Source organism: Saccostrea cucullata, unplaced genomic scaffold, assembly GCF_032062105.1.
Source record: "Saccostrea cucullata isolate Sc308-1 unplaced genomic scaffold, CSIRO_AGI_Scuc_v1 ctg260, whole genome shotgun sequence".
In the NCBI taxonomy this organism is placed as follows: Eukaryota; Metazoa; Mollusca; class Bivalvia; order Ostreida; family Ostreidae; genus Saccostrea; species Saccostrea cuccullata.
This window is the reverse complement of record NW_026924928.1, coordinates 142,838-163,537: the sequence shown is the minus strand read 5'-3', so window position 1 is coordinate 163,537 and position 20,700 is coordinate 142,838. Positions and strand designations below refer to the sequence as shown.

Below are 20,700 nucleotides of genomic sequence, written 5' to 3'. Positions count from 1 at the left end.
ATTAACAAACTGTGACACGGGACCTCTGTTTACTAAGGACCTGTCTCCACGTCCCTATATCGGATTCGAACCCGCAAAGTAAGGATCAACTCCTTACACTGCTACTCTAGAGCAGACGCTTTAACCACTGCGTAATGATAGCCTTTGTAGGTTTTTGTGCCCAGGAGGCCCAGGTTAAATCGATTATCGTTCGTCGTGTCAAACTAAAGACGTAAACATAGGTTGTGACAGTTCTTTCTACATGCGTCTCAGCACAAGAAGCGAAAGTCATTGGTCTTTCAAATGAGACCTCAAAAACCGAGGTCCCGAGATAGGCGTTGTCAAAATATACTGACACTGAAAAGAAACGCAAGACACTTATTTTAGGGGAAAGTTATATACGGGTTATAGGGAACTATGTACCAAAAAAGTTTGGACATCTTTAACTTTGCCAAATCAGCTAACTAACGGTTGATCGATTTTCATTCCATCACCGGAAGTTGATTTAAGCCCTCTTAACAGAAATCAAAAATTTGTATTTTTAAGATTTATGTGTTACTTTCTAAGGTCTAAAGATAACATTTAACGTTTAAATGAAGTATCAATTTTTAATGTATTCATGCTTAATGTTGTCTTTAAACCTTAAATGTATAACATATAAATTCTTAAACATCCCCCTTCCAACCATTCAATTAAAACGTACAACTCCGCCATGTACAACAAATGCAGCCCTATTTCTACCATGCATTAGGTTTATCAATGTCTTAATCTGAGCGAAATACATATTCTTGGGCATTTTTAAATGCCCATTTTTCAGCAGATACTGCGGTCGAATTTTCTCTAACTTGGCGTAGTGTAGTAACTCTTGGACTTCCGGTAAAGGAACTGTCACTCATGCTTTTGAAACACGAGCCTGAAAAGTCGTAATGTAGTGTATATTTTTGTACTGTATGAGGCGCTGTTTAAATATTTTTGAGGTACTAGTATTTTCTAATATCAAAAAAGAAATTCTTGATATCAATAATTCGAAATCTCGATATAAAAAAAATTCTCGGAATTTTAGAACAATGCTTATGATTAACAATTACAGAACCTTGAAAACTCAAAATATTGTCAAATATTTTATTAAAAATGCAAATTTTTGATTTCTATTTTTAAAAGACGCCTTAAATCAACTACCGGAAATGGAATGAAAATCATTCAACCGTTCAATAATTGATTTGGCAGAGTCAAAGATGTCCGAACTTTTTTGGTACATAGTTATAACCCGTATATATTTTCCTCTTAAAATTAGGGTATTGGGTTCCTTTTGAGTGTCAGTATAACTCTCACTGTTCAGGGACCCTAGGCCTGATCGCCGTGTTTTTTTTCCTGAACCTGAACGTGGGAACCAACAGTTACAACATATGTACCAAAGCCATCACTTTGGCGCTTGGACTACGAATCGAAGGTTAATATTTTCTATAATTTTCAATATGATCGATATTGGGACTTGAGTATTACTAGAGCATTTAAACCGAAAAACATGTTATATAAGCGTGTTTAGATTTTTTTTCCAAAATGAACGCTTTTTAGTTGATACAATTCTTGCACTTTCACGGAGAAAACTTTATTCTCTCTTTTTTAAAGAAAAGTGGACAGGTATAATGACGGTTGGTTCTTTATTTGATGTAAATATCAAAAAAATTTGAAAAGTGCAGTAAAGAACTTTAAAGGTTGTTTGTTTAAAACTGGCAATAATTTTGATTAAAAGAGTCCTGATAAACCACAGGAGGTTGCTTATTTGGAAATTTTATCGAAATTTCTCACCCCTCATGGAATTTTATGAAATTTAAATTTTTCTTTTTGGAAAACAGAGCTTACCTTTCTGAGATTTTTAAACACATGAGGTATCTTATACTAATGCATGAATGTATGCATATCGTAGATAAGCAAACTTGTGCTCTGTGTTTCCTGAAACAAAATGTACTATAAAATTGATGTAAATTGCATAAAATGAGAACGGAAATTGACATACTTTATTACCTTTATATACCTCATAATTTGGAATCAATACCCACTTTAAAAGAGGAGTGGCAACAGGTTCGTATAATGATGAACTATTGCATTGCTCCTGGAGAAACCACGAATCAGGGGCCGAAAACGTCTTCGTCTATCTTGTCCTTATAGTTGTAAAGTTATGATCTTTTTTTAACGTCCATCTCGATAATTTTTCGCCCATATGAAGACGCCACCACTTGCCGGTGGATAGCTGCAAATTTTGTCCTATATTCGGCACTCAGGGCCATTGAGCAAGGAGGATCTTTTTTGTGCCAGCACGGGAGCTCGGTTTATGCTGTCTCATCCGAAGGACCAGTCTCCACGTCCCCTGGTGGGATTAGAACCCGCGAAGTAAAGATCAACTCCTTACTTCGCGACTCTATGGCAGACTCTCTGACCACTGCGCCACGCTGGCGACTGTAAAGTTATAGAAAAATTATAAAAAAAATTATATTTTAATCCTGAAAAATCATAGTAGAAATAATGAAAATACAAGTACATATAATACGTCCTCATCAATGTTGTCAGTTCATGCTCAGTGATCCAGGGAAAGGAGATATGAATCTTGTTCTAGCATGGTACATTTCCTCCCTAGCGTTTTGGTCAAGCAAGGTTGTTTCCAACAGATCGACTCACTTGATCTTGTATTCTGGTGTTCGAAAACTGGTTTGATCTTTGGATTTTGTCTATTCCAAATGGCATTAGTATCATGCTTTCTTTAAATGTAACGTGAACGATTTGCCAAGGATGACTTTAACGTTAAACACGTACTATATGGGGAAGAAGAAAATGTTGTCAAGTCAATTGACTTGAGTATCCAGATATTCATGCAGTTTATGTTGACCTTAACGTCTCTGGTTCGAATCCCACTGTGGGACGTGGAGACGGGTCCTTCGGATGAGATCGTGTGAAATAAGGTCCCGTGTTGCAGTAGGTGCTGACAAGATAAAGATCCCTCCCTGCTCAAAGGCCGGAAGTGATGAGTATATATAGGACAAAAATTTGCAGCTCTCCACCGGCAAGTGGTGGCATCTCCATATGAGTGGAAATTCGCGATAGGGACGTTAAACATCATATAATCAATCCTTCTTTAAAGGAGACTGAGTAGTTGAATCTTTTTGAAACAATTATATTTCTTGGTGTGCATTTTTGTGCAATAAATTAATTTCCTTGCCAAAGAGTATCGCCGTAGGCAAAAAAAAGACAATAAGTAACTTATAAACGCATATCTTTAATTTCAATAATAATAATATTGACAGTAGTGAAGGAAAAATATGGTGAAACACAAGAGTACTGTGCAACAATATAATCAAGAAGTGGTGTTAATCAGACGTATGTACTTAAAAATTCCGAAGAACTTTTGGACAATTTGAAATCACAAGATTTTAGCAAAATCAACAGCTTAAAAACAACTTTATACACAACCATTCCCCACGATAAATTAATATCCAGGGACAATTCTCTAGAGGGACGCAAAACAATATACAATCACTCAATTGACAATGGTCATTTACATTGGACTTCGTCAATACGATATATCCTGGTGAGCTTGAGATAAAAGATACCACAGAGTCTGACACATCTGTTTCATACTTAGATATTTTACTTGAAAAATAGGTAAATGGTAATCTAACAACCAAGCTATATGATAAACGTGATGACTTTAACTTTTCTATCGTCAGCTTCCCTTGCTTATGCAGAAATATACCTTTATCACCTGCATACGGAGTGTATATATCTCAGTTGATTCGATACGCAAGAACATGTTCTGCGTATGAACAATTTCTAAAACGAAGAAATTACATGTATTATCAAGCAAGTTGATGAAACAAGAATGCTAGTATCAGCAGTCTCGTTTAAAGTCACAATTTCGTAAGTTCTATGGTCGATACAATGACCTTGTCGGCAAATACAATTTATCAATGAGTCAAATGCTGATTGACGTTTTTCATACTAATTGTTAGTCCATTATTTATACACTGAATTGACAACGGATTTTTTCGTTATTTCCAGATCATGACAAGGAGCACACAGCGGTTGTAACCGGTCAGCAGGGGATGCTCACTCCTCCATGGCACCTGATCCCACCTCTGATGTTTTGGAGGTCCTGTTTGCACTGCTCCTATTTTGTATTGTTTTATGGACTTCGATATTGAATACTGTCTGTTATCTCCATATCCTTTCTTCAGGATCCAAATTGGTATTTATTTTATTGCAATATTTATTCTTCCATATGTTTCCAGCGTGTTTTGACCATTTATAGAACAAGCAGTCACTGTCACATATCTTTCTCTTTATAATTGATGGCACGCCATCTGCGAGGGGCTATGTCCTAGTTTTCTTGATTCTAATGAGTTGATATGCTTTAAATGTGATGAACACAGGAAGTGCCACATGAAAATAGTAAAATCATCACGTGCAATTAAGGGTGTTTATTTGTCTTCTATAAACATGTAAGGTTGGAAATCAAATTTGTAAGACAATTATAACTTGACTTGTCTAATACTTTTTTTTCCTCCAAAATACCGTCAGATAATTTTCAGTTTTGTTTTAATATGTTATCATTACCCCAATAATTAGGTTCAAGAAGTACTGAATAAAATTGAAAAACGATTAGTTAAAGTTGATGCTGTATTGTGCTCTGTAGTACAAATACAAGCATTGCGTAAGTGAATTTATCTCGAATGGTAGTGGCACTTCTAATTTTAAGAATTTTCTTTTGTTATATGAATATCGTCGTCAGAAGAAGACAAATTATATCGACCAAACCTCAGACGATAGCCAAGAAGATAAAGGGGGAAAATTACATCAAAATCCCTTAAAAAACATGGTAATAAAACACAGTCTATTAAGCAACAAAGAAAAATACACGACCTTACATTGGAGGCTGCGAAAGGAAACAGAAATATATCACGGAAAAATATCTCTTCCTTTTACAGGTTTCCAATTATTGTCGATTGTTTTGTCTGCTTCCGGGTAATGCGCAAAGACCCAATGACCGTAAAATAGAGTATTGTTTATAATTCCAATTAAGGTTAATGCAAGTGATGATAACTCTGGCCAATTTTAACACAGAAATATCAAGGTGTGTCAATAATCACATCACATCATACTTATTTAGATTTATGCCATATCGAAAGATTAGAAAACAGGCCAAATAAATGAGGCTATTTAAAAAGTACACCATACTTTGACAGTTTCCGTTGAAATTACTGTATCCATCACAAACAAATCCTTACGTCAACAAGTTGGAACTCGGGAATTATTGAAGCCCAATGAAGGGGGAGTAATTTATGTCTTAATTGTCGAAATTTGATATTGAATACTGAGTGTTCACTTGTTAAAATTAAGTTTCTCAAAAAAGTTTCATCGATAAAAACTGTTGGAAAAGTCTGAAACATTGAATATTTGGATTTTAAAGATGTTAGGTTTTTATTTCAGATGTTGCTATACATTTTTGCTTTGATTTATCTTCATTATTTGTTTGTTGTTTAAGTTGCTCTCGAATATTCTTCCTCATATAAAACCCTGCCGTTAGAGAGCTGCAAATTTGTTACCTTTGCTCAGCACTCAGGGCCATTGAGCAGCGAGGAATCTTTTTCGTGCCAGCACCTACTGTGACACGGGACCTCGGTTTTTTTTTTTTATTATTACATGAGTCTGAAGTTTTTATCTTAAAATAAAATCCGGGGAAAAAATCCCACTCTCAACTACAAAAAAAAACAGGAGGCATGTGTTTCTGAGGGACCCACCAAAACAAAAAGATCTGGGTTTGGTCAGAAAAAATTCGCGACTAATTCAGTATCCGGAGTGCTATTTATTCAAGTTTAAAAATCCTATCTACTTGACACTACAGGCCGTGCGTGGCCCTTTTTTCAGCCTTGACAGCTAATCCTAGACTCCATGTCACTAAACCGGAAGTGAATCCTGCAGATTATACTTGACGTCTTAAAAAGAATGTTATAATAAAATGAATAACTCTACCACGAAATTTGATTCAAATATTTTAAATACTACAGTATATTTAAGAGAAGTTAATTTATCAATTTTAAAGTCGCCCATGTGGCGCAGTGGTCAGAGTACCTGCTCTATAGTCGCAAAGGAAGAAATTGATCTTTACGTCGCAAGTTTAAATCCCGCTGTGGGACGTGGAGACCGATCCTTCGGATGAGACCGTATTAACCGAGGTCCCATGTCGCAGTAGGTGCTGGCACGTAAAAGATCCCTCCCTGCTCAATGACCCTAAGTGCCGAGTATAGGACAAATTTGCAGCTCTCCATCGGCAAGTGGTGGCGTCTCCATATAAGTGAAAAATTCTCGAGAGGGACGTTAAACAATATGTATTCAATCAATCAATCTTACTTGTATGCTGATATGCAACAGGGGCAGATAATTCAGTTTTTACAAGGCGCCAAATTTAAATCATTGAAAAGACCAGCCAAAAAAGAGCCAAACAGCCAGACTCTCCGACCTGATAATGCATTCTTTTGTTTGATAAAAAATCCTATTTCTTAAATGATCATTAATTGATTTGGTAACATTATATTGTATATGGAGTTTTACATGCTCTTTTCTTTTTTTTCTTCAATTATGTCAAATATTAACTGCGAGCTTCATCTCTGGTTTAGTGGCATGGAGTCCCGGATGAACTGTCAATGTTGAAAAAAGAGTCATTCCGACGTCTGCGGTTTTGAATATGGTTTTTAACCTGCTCGTATTTTATTTTACATTGATTGCGATATATATAATATTTGTGTAAAGGTGCAAACAAAATAACCAAAGATTTTGTTCCTGTAAAAGAACGACCTCTAAATGTTATTTGTATTATCTACATGTATATCATACAGGGGAACTAATTATTTATTTCTGTCGTGTCAGTTTGATAGATAACAAAAACTGCCACGTCCTAGTCATCCAAGCGTGATACGCTTAACTCATTTATACCATTTATGACGTGTTCGTTTTGTTTTCGTTCGTATTTTCATCACGCATTGATGAGTTTTGTTAATATTAATCCCCATCATATCTTTTCACTTTCTTTTGACCCAGTTGCACGGACATGTTTTTCTATGGCAGTATGGGTTTCTTATCTACTCATTTAGTAGACAAAGCAGCTCACAAATTTACATTTGGAGAGCGGAATTCTGCAAGATGTTCATTGTGTTAATCCAACAGTCGGAAATTATCAAGACAATTCTTGAATATGAAATAATCAGTTAATCTTACATGTGTTGTAGTATTTTTACTTTTCTTTCTTTTGACCTTTTTGTACTTCGAGCACATGCAGCAATGTGCGTACAAAAAGGGTTATTCATTACCAAAGATTACACATTTGCAACTTAGTAACATCTAAGACACTTTCAACTGGCTACATCCATGTCTAGAGGAACTCCAACAAATATTCCATGCATTATCAGCTGAGAATGATAGAATTATTTGACCTCTAAAGTTACATATACACAGAGAGAGTACACTGGGGGCACCTGTGAAATGTCATGACCATTGTGTAACTGTCCATAGGATGACATGTTTCATACCAGACAAGGGAAACATAGATACAAGCTGCACGAAGATGACAATCATCAGAGTTCTCGGTATATCTTATTAGTCCCCTACTGGTGAAACCGGAGGGGAATATAGGCTTCCTCTGAGTCTGTCCGTCTGTCTGTCTGCCCGATGTCTGTCCCTCTGTCTGTCAGTCTGTCCCACTTTGTTTTCCGCATTTTTTCCCTAAACGCTTGCAGATATTGAGCTGATTTTTGGTATGACCGTATGTAAGTGTATCTTATTAAGTTACAGATCAAGTTTGATTTCGTTCCGCATCATTGATTTTCGACGGAATCATGGCATGTTCAATTTTGTATTATTGGGATTACAATCGGGTTCGTGGTACACTAAATTTATGTTCCAAACGAGCTTTCATGCTAAAGAGAATAGGGGAGCCCGGTAGGGGACATGTATTGCTTATGCAATACTCTCAGAATGCTTGTTTTCTTTACTCTGAACTTCTATGATACAAACTGCATGAATATGACAATTATCAGAATTCTCACCAAGCTTTACTTTTGAGATTTAATCAGTTGAGTTCCAGTTCCGTTGGGGATAAGTAGAGACTCCTGATACTCAGGTGACCGTCAATGCCCGTGGGCCTGATTATCACACTTAGTTCAGAATAAAATAATGTATTAATTAATTTCACTAATATTAAGGAGGTGTGATTATTTTGTTACTGTTTTATAGAAAACCTCTAAACCTACCCCTATGGTATTTTTGTCTTCAGTCACTTAAGTTCTTGTGAAAAGATAGAATGTGTCTAAAGAAAAATTAACATACCCTTTTTCGATTCACGCTTTGTCCTGTATTTCTATTCTCCCGGTTTAAAAAAAAATAGTTGGATGGTGTTAGTTTTACTTGGAAATGTGCTTACTTTATCTCTCACGTCACAGCTTAAAGATGGTCACTTAATCTTTTCAAGTTGTATACATGTATACTTTTTAAGCCCCAAATACATTACAGAATGGAATATTCAGAAATATCGTTTAGGTTTGCATTTTATCATAATAAATGGTTGTCAAAGACTCCTACAATTTAACTATAATAATTATAATTCATTTTTGGATGTGGGACTTACAAATTAAGTATCAATGTATGGGATGTATCTAATTGAAATTTGGTGCAGGTTCTATGCAGTAATCATACTGAAAAAACGAGTGATTTATATTATAGAGAAGAAATTTTTGCCTTGTCTACATCAGTATATATAATAACCAATGAGATATCAACACACTTGCAGCATTACGATATCAAAATCAGAAGGTGTTGGTCATAAAGATTATAAGTACATTTATATTGCAGGGTGGCACGGAACACCAACAGCGACTTGACATGATAAATGCCCTCCTAACCTAATAAAAACAGCCTGTTAAATTAATTTTGAATATAACGTATGGATTTGAAATATAAGTGGAAAAGATTTAGCTTAATTTTTTAAGGATTGTTACTTTTAAAAGAAACGAGGCCGGTGGCGGATAAGAGATGGGAACCCTTCAATATTATAGAAAGAATGACAAAGTCCATGTTTTGCTCTAGAAACCCCAAAATATGTGTTGATCAAAAAGTAAAATAGGGGGTCACAATGGCACTGTGTAACAAACGATTCTGTGAAAGTCTCATAAAATTTCAAAGTATAAGGAGTTGCAGAAAAGAGACGATCGAGTACCTTAAAGCGTAATGGATCCGGAGACTGAAGAACAGACGTGCAGAGTCTGACAGACGGATCGATATCCCCATTTCTATATAACTTTCCTGCTTTTCAAGCTGGGATATAAAACTGTATTTCCACTCTTTATTCAGTGGAACTACCACTTCACATGAACCCCTGATCCTGGGATGAAAGTAGAAGACTTCAAAAGCATTCATGTGATCATTAAGTCCTGTTCTCACACCAGAAGCCCTGGCCCAGGGGCATAAAATTCACAATTTTGGAAGAAGCGCCCTCACTCATGATAACTATGTACTTAGTTTATCGATCGGCTTAATACTCAGGAGCAGAGGAGGAGATTTTCAAAGAAAATGAATTTTTACTACATTATTATTAGATTCCCGCCCTAACATTAGAACCTCTGACCCAGGAAACAGATAGCACCAACGGCTATCACGTCTTAAGTAAAAACTGTAACCTAAATAAGAATCAATTAAAATATACAAAGTAAGCATTTATTATTATAATTATATTGCATACAGAACTGCTATGGAAATCATTGTTTGGCAAAAAGCAACATTTGACAAAAATAAAACATGTGCAAGCACATTATTCCTGCTTTCTCTACTTTGAATAACAAACTTCCTTGGAAGTTTCTAGAGATTACTTTCCAGGAATAAATCGTAAATTGTACCAAGGTTTTTTTCCCAAAGATTAACATGGGAAACACGCTTTGTTTTTCTGTGACGTCAAAAATATAACATAATGTCAACGTCATTGGCTATCGATATCTGGTATGAATACTTTTCTTTCGGCAATCCAAGACGCTTGTGTCTAATACCAGTTGTAAATCTAATCCATTACATGATTAACTATTGACATATGACAACAAACAGTGTGTCCAAAAAACAACAGAGTTGATTTATTTTGCCTACTCCAACGCCCAGTGTCTGAAAACCGGAAGTAAATCTTCAGAATCCGAAGGTGGAAAATGTCGAGATAACAGTATTCAGAAGGAGTAATAACAGTATAAGGTGTCCTTGTATTTCAGAATATAACGGATGACCAAACGAATAATCATCCTGCTTATGTATTTTTGGAAGTTCTGTTTTGCAAAGAACATATCTTTTTACTCTGAGAAAATTCAAACGAGTGACGAATGCGTGTAAAGGTCTTTTTAGACTATGTACACCGTGTTAATTTAATTGGACTGAAATTACCTAATTGTTGGCTATTCTGGTTCACATTGTTCATTCAAAATAATTTCATATTGATTGCTCTAACTTGGGTCGCTCATTTTTTGCAACTAAGCATCTCTGATTTTATCGACATTATGATCTATATCAGAAAAAAATGTTAACTAGATTTTCTCCCAGAATGTGACATCTTTCATATCTTTTACCAATTTTATCTGATTTCTTGATATGATGAAGAAAAATATCATGCTTGATAACTCTTGCTGTCTAGTTCAGAAGACCCATAGTCAAGCGTGGTAGGCAATGCTCTTTGAAATATCACGAAATAAGAGGTGAATGTGTTTGAAAATGTACTACTTTAATTATAATTTATTTCAAAGAAATTTGCTTTATTTTCTTACACAGGTTGCTTAAAAAACAAAGGGATTGTTGCAGCAATAAGATTAGTATATTTTAAAAACCATTTTAAAGTCGATATCAATTATCTGAGACGACAAAGAATTTTGAAATAAATTACCAGCATGAAACTGACTAGGACTTATTTAGGATTTAAGTGAACTTTTATTTTTCTTCGTAAATCCAGTAATAAATTTCTCGAGTTGGTAAGTTACAAAAGCAAATTTCGTGAAAGCTTTCGTAACCTTTAAGTTAAAAACGATGCTTATACGTGTACTTAACTGGAGAAGGTAAATGTTTATTCATAATTTAAAACAAAGCGTGTGTAGTTTATGTTGGAAACTGTTTTTATTTTTAAAGAATTCTTTGCGTAAGAGTTCTACCGGGAATTTGATCAAAGCATTGAAAATGTCATTTGATTAAATCTAGGTGGTCTTGTCTTTATTTGGGTGTGTAGAGAGTCAATTCCTTGAGAAAACTTTTGTTGTCCTATCACGTTTATGCTTTCAGTCACAGGAGGTCGCAATTTCCCGGAGTGAAATGCATTGGTAACAAATGCACCTCCCTTCAATTAACTCCCAGAGTCCACATATTTTGATGGGTTTATAATCATATCGGAATTTTCGATTCACAGAAAGTGGACAAGTTAATACGGCTTTTGTTCCACCTACTCGACAAACACCATATTTCCAAAAGAGGATATTTTACTAACATGCATCGATTGCAGAATCCACAATTATATCTGTGATCTTTTAACTAAACTTTGATCGTTTTGATAAAAGAAAACTGTTTTATTGAATACCTGAGAACTGGCAGATAATGGAAAGTGTCATGAATGACGACTTCCCAAATGTAAAATTGATTAAGGGTGGTTGCCAATGATCTGTCTTTAATTGCTGCACAAAGTAGACATTTGAGAAAGGTTTAAACGTCAAATGTAAAATACCAATTTGTCATGATAAATATCTGTATTGAACATTTTTTGTTAAATGCTGACTTCTCCTCTCACACGCCTTTTCTTAAGATAATTTGTCAAAAATGTTCATGCTCAAAATTACAAATACTCTTAAAGTTTTTAAAGGAATTCTTAAAATTGTAGCCAAACTTTAGACACTATGACGTCATAGTTTTCTGTTCAGAAGGTACATGAAAAATATACATTGTGTGTTGTTTTGCGGTCTAGTTTGGTCCTCTTTTTAGATCATTACAGTGAACTGATTCAATGCAACCTTTTTCTACTCTGTTTGGACTGGTGATTTTAATGTTATATAGCTCGCCTGAGCTGTAAGCGCAAATGCACTTTTCTGATCACCTGCGTCATTCTGTCTAGAAGTCTGTCTATCTGTAAACTTTGGAATTTTTCGAATTCTTTAGACCCACTTTCAATTTGAACAATACTTGAAAAAAAAACTTCTTTTGGATGGGTTGGGGCTAGAATACGAGATTCAAGTATTGCATAAGAATGATTTAAAAAATGAATCTTTTTCTCAAGAATTGCTAGACCAGCTAGAAAAAAAATTATCTTATCATATGGGAACGCTTTCAAAGATTAAATTCTACATCTACATAAGTTTTTTCAAAAGCAGGTCTTTCTCTCCAGAACAGCAGAACAAATATTTTTTTACTTGCAAAGGAGCATGTCCATCACTATATTTGCTGATAACAATATGAAAGTATTCATTCATGGTCCCCGTAGTAATGTATGACCACAATGAAAGGTCATAGTTTTAATGGTGATATTTGAGGAAAAAATCTTCAAAAACTTTTCTTTAGAAAATAAAAGGGTCGTGATTAGTCATATTATGAATATTCAGCAACCAAAAGAGGTATTTTTCCAGTTTGTACAAATGTGACCGGTGCACGGTGGAACTTTGGTAAGGGATCAGGGGCACAGTTTGTTTTTTTTTAAGTGCTTATCCAAGACCAAATTAAATGCAATTATAAATAATTTTCCCTTCTTCGTTAATATGAAAATGTTTAAGAACTCGGAAAGATAAAAGTATAATTATTCTGATATATTTTTTTTCATTAGAATCATATACAGCTCTAGTGTGTTAGAATGTCCAAACACATTTAAATTTTTGGAATAGTGGTAAATTCTTTAGTAAAACGAACCTCAGAATCAAAATAAACAGGGCAACACTAAATCAAATCAACAGAAAGCATTGCATCTGTTAAGAATCAAAATTTGCATATAATGCATGAAAAGAGAATATTTTAAAGACTTTTTCTACAACAACAGGGTCATAGTAATCTTCATATTGATATTAAATATCCCTATGTTGTGTGGATTCTATAATTCAGTCATGTCGTGACACCCTGGTATTAGAATTGGACCCTTACATGGAGTCAATTTTTAGCTCTACTGGTCAGAGACCAGAAGAGCTTATGCGATAGTAATGCGTCCGGCGTCCGTCCGTCTGTCCGTCTGTCTGTCCGTCTGTCTGTAAACAATTTTTCAAAATGCTACTCCTCCTACAGTTTTGGTGTAATTTCAATATAACTTGGCACACAAGTAGACTACACTAAGATACATAATTCTGTGTATCGGTTTTTGATTTCGATGAACGGTGTTGCCGTGGTTACTAAAAATAGAAATTTCTGTGAAATTCTTTCAAAATGCTACTCCTCCTACAGTTTTGGTCTGATTTCAGTATAACTTGGCACACAAGTAGACTACACTAAGATACATAATTCTGTGTATCGGTTTTTGATTTCGATCGGTGTTGCCGTGGTTACTAAAAATAGAAATTTCTGTGAAATTCTTTCAAAATGCTACTCCTCCTACAGTTTTGGTCTGATTTCAGTATAGCTTGGCACACAAGTATACATAATTCTGTGTATCGGTTTTTGATTTCGATGAACGGTGTTGCCGTGGTTACTAAAAATAGAAATTTCTGTGAAATTCTTTCAAAATGCTACTCCTCCTACAGTTTTGGTCTGATTTCAGTATAACTTGGCACACAAGTAGACTACACTAAGATACATAATTCTGTGTATCGGTTTTTGATTTCGAAATGTTGCCGTAGTTACTAAAAATAGAAATTTCTGTGAAATTCTTTCAAAATGCTATTTTGGTCTGATTTCAGTATAGCTTGGCACACAAGTAGAATACACTAAGATACATAATTCTGTGTATCGGTTTTTGATTTCGATGAACGGTGTTGCCGTGGTTACTAAAAATAGAAATTTCTGTGAAATTCTTTCAAAATGCTACTCCTCCTACAGTTTTGGTCTGATTTCAGTATAACTTGGCACACAAGTAGAATACACTAAGATACATAATTCTGTGTATCGGTTTTTGATTTCGATGGACGGTGTTGCCGTGGTTACTAAAAATAGAAATTTCTGTGAAATTCTTTCAAAATGCTACTCCTCCTACAGTTTTGGTTGATTTCAGTATAGCTTGGCACACAAGTAGAATACACTAAGATACATAATTCTGTGTATCGGTTTTTGATTTCGATGGACGGTGTTGCCGTGGTTACTAAAAATAGAAATTTCTGTGAAATTCTTTCAAAATGCTACTCCTCCTACAGTTTTGGTCTGATTTCAGTATAACTTGGCACACAAGTAGAATACACTAAGATACATAATTCTGTGTATCGGTTTTTGATTTCGATGGACGGTGTTGCCGTGGTTACTAAAAATAGAAATTTCTGTGAAATTCTTTCAAAATGCTACTCCTCCTACAGTTTTGGTCTGATTTCAGTATAGCTTGGCACACAAGTAGAATACACTAAGAGACATAATTCTGTGTATCGGTTTTTGATTTCGATGAACGGTGTTGCCGTGGTTACTAAAAATAGAAATTTCTGTGAAATTCTTTCAAAATGCTACTCCTCCTACAGTTTTGGTCTGATTTCAGTATAACTTGGCACACAAGTAGAATACACTAAGATACATAATTCTGTGTATCGGTTTTTGATTTCGATGGACGGTGTTGCCGTGGTTACTAAAAATAGAAATTTCTGTGAAATTCTTTCAAAATGCTACTCCTCCTACAGTTTTGGTCTGATTTCAGTATAATTTGGCACACAAGTAGAATACACTAAGATACATAAATCTGTGTATCGGTTTTTGATTTAGATGAACGGTGTCGCCGTGGTTACTAAAAATAGAAATATCTGTAAAATTGTTTCAAAATGCTACTCCTCCTACAGTTTTGGTCTGATTTCAGTATAACTTGGCACACAAGTAGACTACACTAAGAACATAAAGAGACTTTATCAACGATCATTATTCTATATATTGCTGTTGTAAAGTTTCAAATCCCAGCTGCTTAAGTACTCTTCTCTTCCTTTGCTATAAGTTCAAACCAGTAGAGCTTCAGTCTCGACAGAGACTTCTGGTTTTTACTGGAATAAAAAATGAAGAAAAAATTCTACTGAAGAAGGCAGGTCGGTGTGATATAAGAGGGCATTGTGCCCCACGGGCCTTTTTTTAAAAAGACAAACAAACTCTACCACATTCTTCCAATTTGTTATATGTCATTCTTACCTTGCAATGTAATGAAGGGAGTCAGGGTGCAAAAAATCAAAACTGAAACTGAAGCTTTTGCTTTGGGTTGATGAGAAAAAGCTAAACAATATTCAAAAAATGCTTTTTGGTGATGAACCTATTGTCTAAGAGTATAAATTCATTTGTTGCAGTGGATATTAGCTAGCTCTAACCTTTTAATTTATATTTTTAAAAAGTATGATCATATTTTTAGTAATTTCAGTACTGTTTACATTATATTTATAAATGTATGTCTGTGAGGCTTTCCTGTCGGACTTGAATGGTTTCTCGATCATATGAATTCGTAATTCCCTTCATCTTTCTGAACATGTCCGTTTCATAAGGAATTTCCTGCATCTTTGGACCCTGTTCTTATTGGTTGCAAAACTGGATTTCGGCGCGAGACAGTGCAGTTAGGGATCGCGCCATATAAATATTTTCCGCAGCAAAAAAAAATCTTGTGAATGAGACACGTAAAAATAATTGTGTGATGAGTTAATAAAATGCTTCCAGGTGTAACTTTCCTCAGTAAATGCGGAATGACATCTATGTTGATGGTCATTGATAACGATGATCGATCTTACCTAACCCTGTGAATGTCTAATTGTAAATACCTCATTCCGCCAACACTATATGATTGTGCAACTGATTAGTAAGTTTAAGTTATTGTGAAATTGCTCAATGTAGACATCAAGGTTGTAAAACGTAGAAAATGGTATCTTAAATATTTCATCATCATCATCATCATTGTTCTCGAGCAGTTAACTGCATTTATTTTATAGTCTCTTATCGATAGAACAGGAAGCGACCAAAGGTTTCCTTTCTGTCTGTGTGTCTGTCTGCTTGTCTTCCAGGCATGCAGTCTGTTTTACTTTTCGTTCTAAACTACACGGTTTTAGACTCGGTGTTGTGTATATCATCTCGACATTCGTATATATATATGTATTGACGATGTTTACTGTAAAATGGTTAATTATATACTGTATATTTATATGAGGGACGTCAACAAATATTTGAGTACTTTTTGTCGATTCAGCCGACTATCGACTAACTAAAGATTGTTTTAGTTGGTTATTCGTAAAAAAAAATTGCCATCATAAAGTCATCTCAGATGGTTATTTATTTTTTGATATGTCGAACATATATATATATAAAAAAAACTACACTGATTCTGCCATACCTGTTTCATATTTGGATGGCTACAAACAATAAGAATCAACTATAACAACTAGTACACGATAAGACGAACGAATTTACTTCAGCTTTTCCATAAACTTTCCTTATTTATGTAGTGTAATAATCCATTATCATCTGCATATGGTGCTTGTCTCCCAACTTATTCGATACAAAGGAGCATGCTTTGAAAACGATCCTTTATTACTCATAGGCAGATTATTGACAAATAAGTTGATGAAACAGGAATGTCAAAAACATCGTTTAAACTCAGCATTGCGTAAGTTCTATGGTTGATTTGAAGACCTTATTGACAGATACAATTATCATATAGGGTTTTCTATTGACAGACTTATTTCACACCAAATGTTGGGCCTTTTTGCGAAGTTTGAATACGAATTATCCCGTCTATCTGATTAATACATGGGGCTCAAGGCAGGTGTGACAGGGAATGCTTACTCTACATAAGCATATGATCCCACCGAGGGGGCATTGTAACAACCATATAATTTGCAAAAAAATGACTTTATACCAGACTGTATATTGATATCCTGGTTTCATCAACTTTTTAGTCATTATCTTGTCTTGTTTTAGAAGAACGTGACCTTTCGTATCAAATCAAATGGGAGGCATCGACTCCAAATGCAATCGTTAATGATGATATATAGGTATACTGCCACATAAATAGGGGGTGTTGACTATAGAAAAAAAAATGAAAGTCATTTCGTTTATCATATTATAAAAATATTGTCGTAACATAATCAATTCATAATATCATCTTTTTCATCTTATCAATAACATTGTGTTTCTCTGCTTGATAATAATTTTTCACAAATGATCAAACACGTATTTCTTATTCCTGAAAAACATAAGAACCCCCTCCTTTGTCTAAGGAACATCTTGTTCATCAGAAAGCTGTGATATATTTCCGGAACTTACCGGGTTGTCCAAATCCCACTTTGGATATTACGATTGTAAAAATGGCGGAAATTTTCGTAAACAAAAATATTGAACTCGCACTTCCACATTTAAACAAGCTGAGATTTGCAGTTTTAGAACTAGGATCTTGCAATGCAACACGAAACGTTTTATTCCCTGATGCAGTTTGTAAATTTGACCTGGTGAGGGTAGAGAGGCCAGACGAAGAGTTGAAACATGACGTGAGATCACTGATCGTAAACTTTTCCTCACTGTTCAGGCCAGGCATAGATTTCCTAACAGCATGCCAAAATACGAGCAGTGATAATATTGCAGAACTTGATGCGCACAAAAAAGAGGCATTGTCTTTACTAAACAATTATTTTCTAAATCTAGGTGAGAAGGGGAAACAGATCATTATGTAAAGAGCAAAAAAAATATATAAAATGTCCTAAAATAAAGAAATAAAAGCATTGAAAAGTATGTGTTAGGAAATTAGGTATTGGGTCTTTCAATCTTAATATATGTTTGCTCGTGATTTTGATTTGTGCACTCAAATATTTCATCTAGAGGTCATCATGGTCATGATTTCTTGATTTGTATGGTTCAAACTCATGGTTGTTGGACAAATGATAAGTACAGATGTTCAGAATTCAGCTGCTGCACTTGGACATTGGTTCAAATCTTTGTCTTGTCCATTGTTAATCTAAGATTTGTATTACTCTTATCCTGACATTTTTATACTGGAAAAACATAGGTAGTATGTACTCGGTAGGAACAATTGATATTTTTTTTAAAACTATATCATTGCTATGGTTATCATGCATAAATATTGTATTTTATTTTAATTTACACATTTAAATATGATTTATTTTGGGTTTTAGATCTTCATGAAGAGAGCCTTAACAAAGTGATTGGGAAGGAAAAAAAGAAAAATGATGAAGCTGACATCAAACAAACAGAGACTGACTTCACTATTGCAGTGGCAGAGCACCTCCTAGGAAAGCTTGCTCCAAGTCAATCCTATCTCATTGACTCCAGGGGGAAGGAAGAGAACAGGTGCAAATGTGGGTGTGAAGTGCTACCAAGTTATGGAAATACAGGCATAGGTATGCTGTAATAGAGAGGAATATTTTAAAATAAATTCAAATAAACTTAAAGTTAAAACACTTGAAGTGATTACATTATCCTTTAAACTTATTTGGAGAAGCTTAACAGGTTCAAATTTACTTTTATGGCATTTGAAAGAAAGAATGATAAGCATGTAAAAATGTCTTATTCAGTATACTGGTAATATTTAACATTTCATGTTAATTATGTTAACTCTTTTCATTGTGCCAGGACATGAAGAGGTATGGCATGGGCATGCTGACATTATTTTTTCACCTCATCATCCTGAGAACCAAAGTATTGGAAAATGTTTCCCCAGTTTGTCTAGCACATCAGATCAGGAGAACACAGCAGTAAAAAGGCCACACTTACATGGTAAGCTAGGGTCAGCTGTTTTTTAACCCTGCTATTATTTTTCATGGCTGGATAAAGAGACCAATACAGTCAGTGTACTTAAATCAAATGAGAGGATCTGCCAGAAAAAAAACAGTGTTTTATGAAGTCAACAATGCAATATTATATTTGGGATTAACACTGCATGATATTTTATCACTTAAGTTTCAAACTACAGTGTATAAACTAACTTGTGTGTAAATATATCTATCTAGATTTTAATATTGAAGCAAAATGACCGAGTTTGTATTTCCTAAATAATAAGGGTTATGGGTGATTGTAAATATATTAGTGTGTTAGGACAAATTCTTATGAACATGATAAAAGAAATAGGTTTAGTTTGATATATTTTATAATCACCTTTTTAGTTGTCAGATTTTGAGAACTTCAGTGGATATATGACTATATGTTGTATCAAAATTTCATCACATGAAAATATTTTTTTAAAAAAGAAAACTGTCTTTTTTCTGTTAAGTTGATGAAAACATGGAGTATACTGACAGAAAAACAAATGCTGAAGTGAAGAGGATAGCTACAGGGACAAGTGAAGAGGCCATAGCTCAGAATATAGTGTTTTCATTGCTCCAGAAACAACAATACCCAAACTCACCAAACTGTATGGTACCTTCTATTTTAATTTCCCCAGACTATTTTCAAATACTGCTCTATGATGCAGAGAACGATGTGTTGTTGTGTAGTAATTTCATAGATTTATTCAATGTAAATGCTGACGGACATTTATCCAGTGAGGCAGTGGTGACACTATGGTGTGTTTTACATTATAGAATATTTTGTTGTGGATTACAATTTGAAAACATGGATGAAGCTAATATTTATAAGTCAAACTTTTCAAGACTAGCTCAAGAGAAATGGCATATATATTCAAACTGTTTGAAAAACTGTGTTAATGAATTCCCTGTGGTAGATAATACCGCGAAGGTTGAATTGTGGAACCGAAAAGTTCTTCAAGGTACAGAGTTTTGTAGAGGCATGAAGAGAAGAAAGTGACACCTAGTGGCTAATGTCTAGACAGAGTCTCGATTTTGTTTAGTCTCTACTAGTTCCCTGAATATGGTTTAATCAGGATTTCATCACATTTATGATGGAAGTTCCACTTTCCTTTTGAATAAATTTACTGTTAATCAATGTTCAGTTTTATCCTTATTTAGCATGTTTAGACATCTCATTTGCTACTAATATCAATCAGGTCATCAGAAAAATTATTCCATTCACAGTATATTGCATTTTTGAAGTTGAGATTTTAAAAATCAGACATGTATTATCTTTTTTTTCAAGAGGACATACATTGTCAATAAAATACGTTATTATTCTGTTTTCTTGTATTTTTTGTCTCTCACCTTTTTGATATTTAAGCAATTACAGTACAGTGTAACTTGGTTGAGTTCTTTGGATTTTAACATATTTAGTTGATGCTGCATGCAGCATATATGCATACATGAAATTTTGATTAGTATTAAATTCCATTCCAGCTTAAGTAATGAGCTCAATTCAACTCTTAGTTTCTCAAATTTCAATTGGTAATGGGTTATAAAGAATTTACAAAAGACTTTTATGTGTATTTACTACCAAAAGTAACTGTTTGGTAACACGGTAACAGTGATTTTTTTTTCGGTTAATTTTGAAATATTTTTGCAAATCCAATTTGTTTTTACAAATCTAGATTTAACATAAGACAGTAAATTGAATTATGAATAAATTATTCTCTAGGAACGACACAGGCACTGTTATTAATCATTAAAGTCGCTGAGTACAGGTATTACAGATTTTATAGTA

At 34.4% G+C, this 20,700-nt stretch overlaps 1 protein-coding gene across 1 annotated transcript; it reads left to right on the top strand.

Annotated features, from left to right (window-relative positions):
- The first annotated feature begins 17,457 nt into the window (after positions 1-17,457).
- LOC134267624 (uncharacterized) lies at positions 17,458-20,239 on the top strand. Its single transcript, XM_062749822.1, has 4 exons — positions 17,458-17,799; positions 18,288-18,512; positions 18,745-18,888; positions 19,382-20,239. Exons 1-4 carry the CDS (start codon positions 17,466-17,468, stop codon positions 19,912-19,914), a joined length of 1,236 nt encoding a protein of 411 aa, XP_062605806.1. The 5' UTR covers positions 17,458-17,465; the 3' UTR covers positions 19,915-20,239.
- The last annotated feature ends 461 nt before the right edge of the window (positions 20,240-20,700 follow it).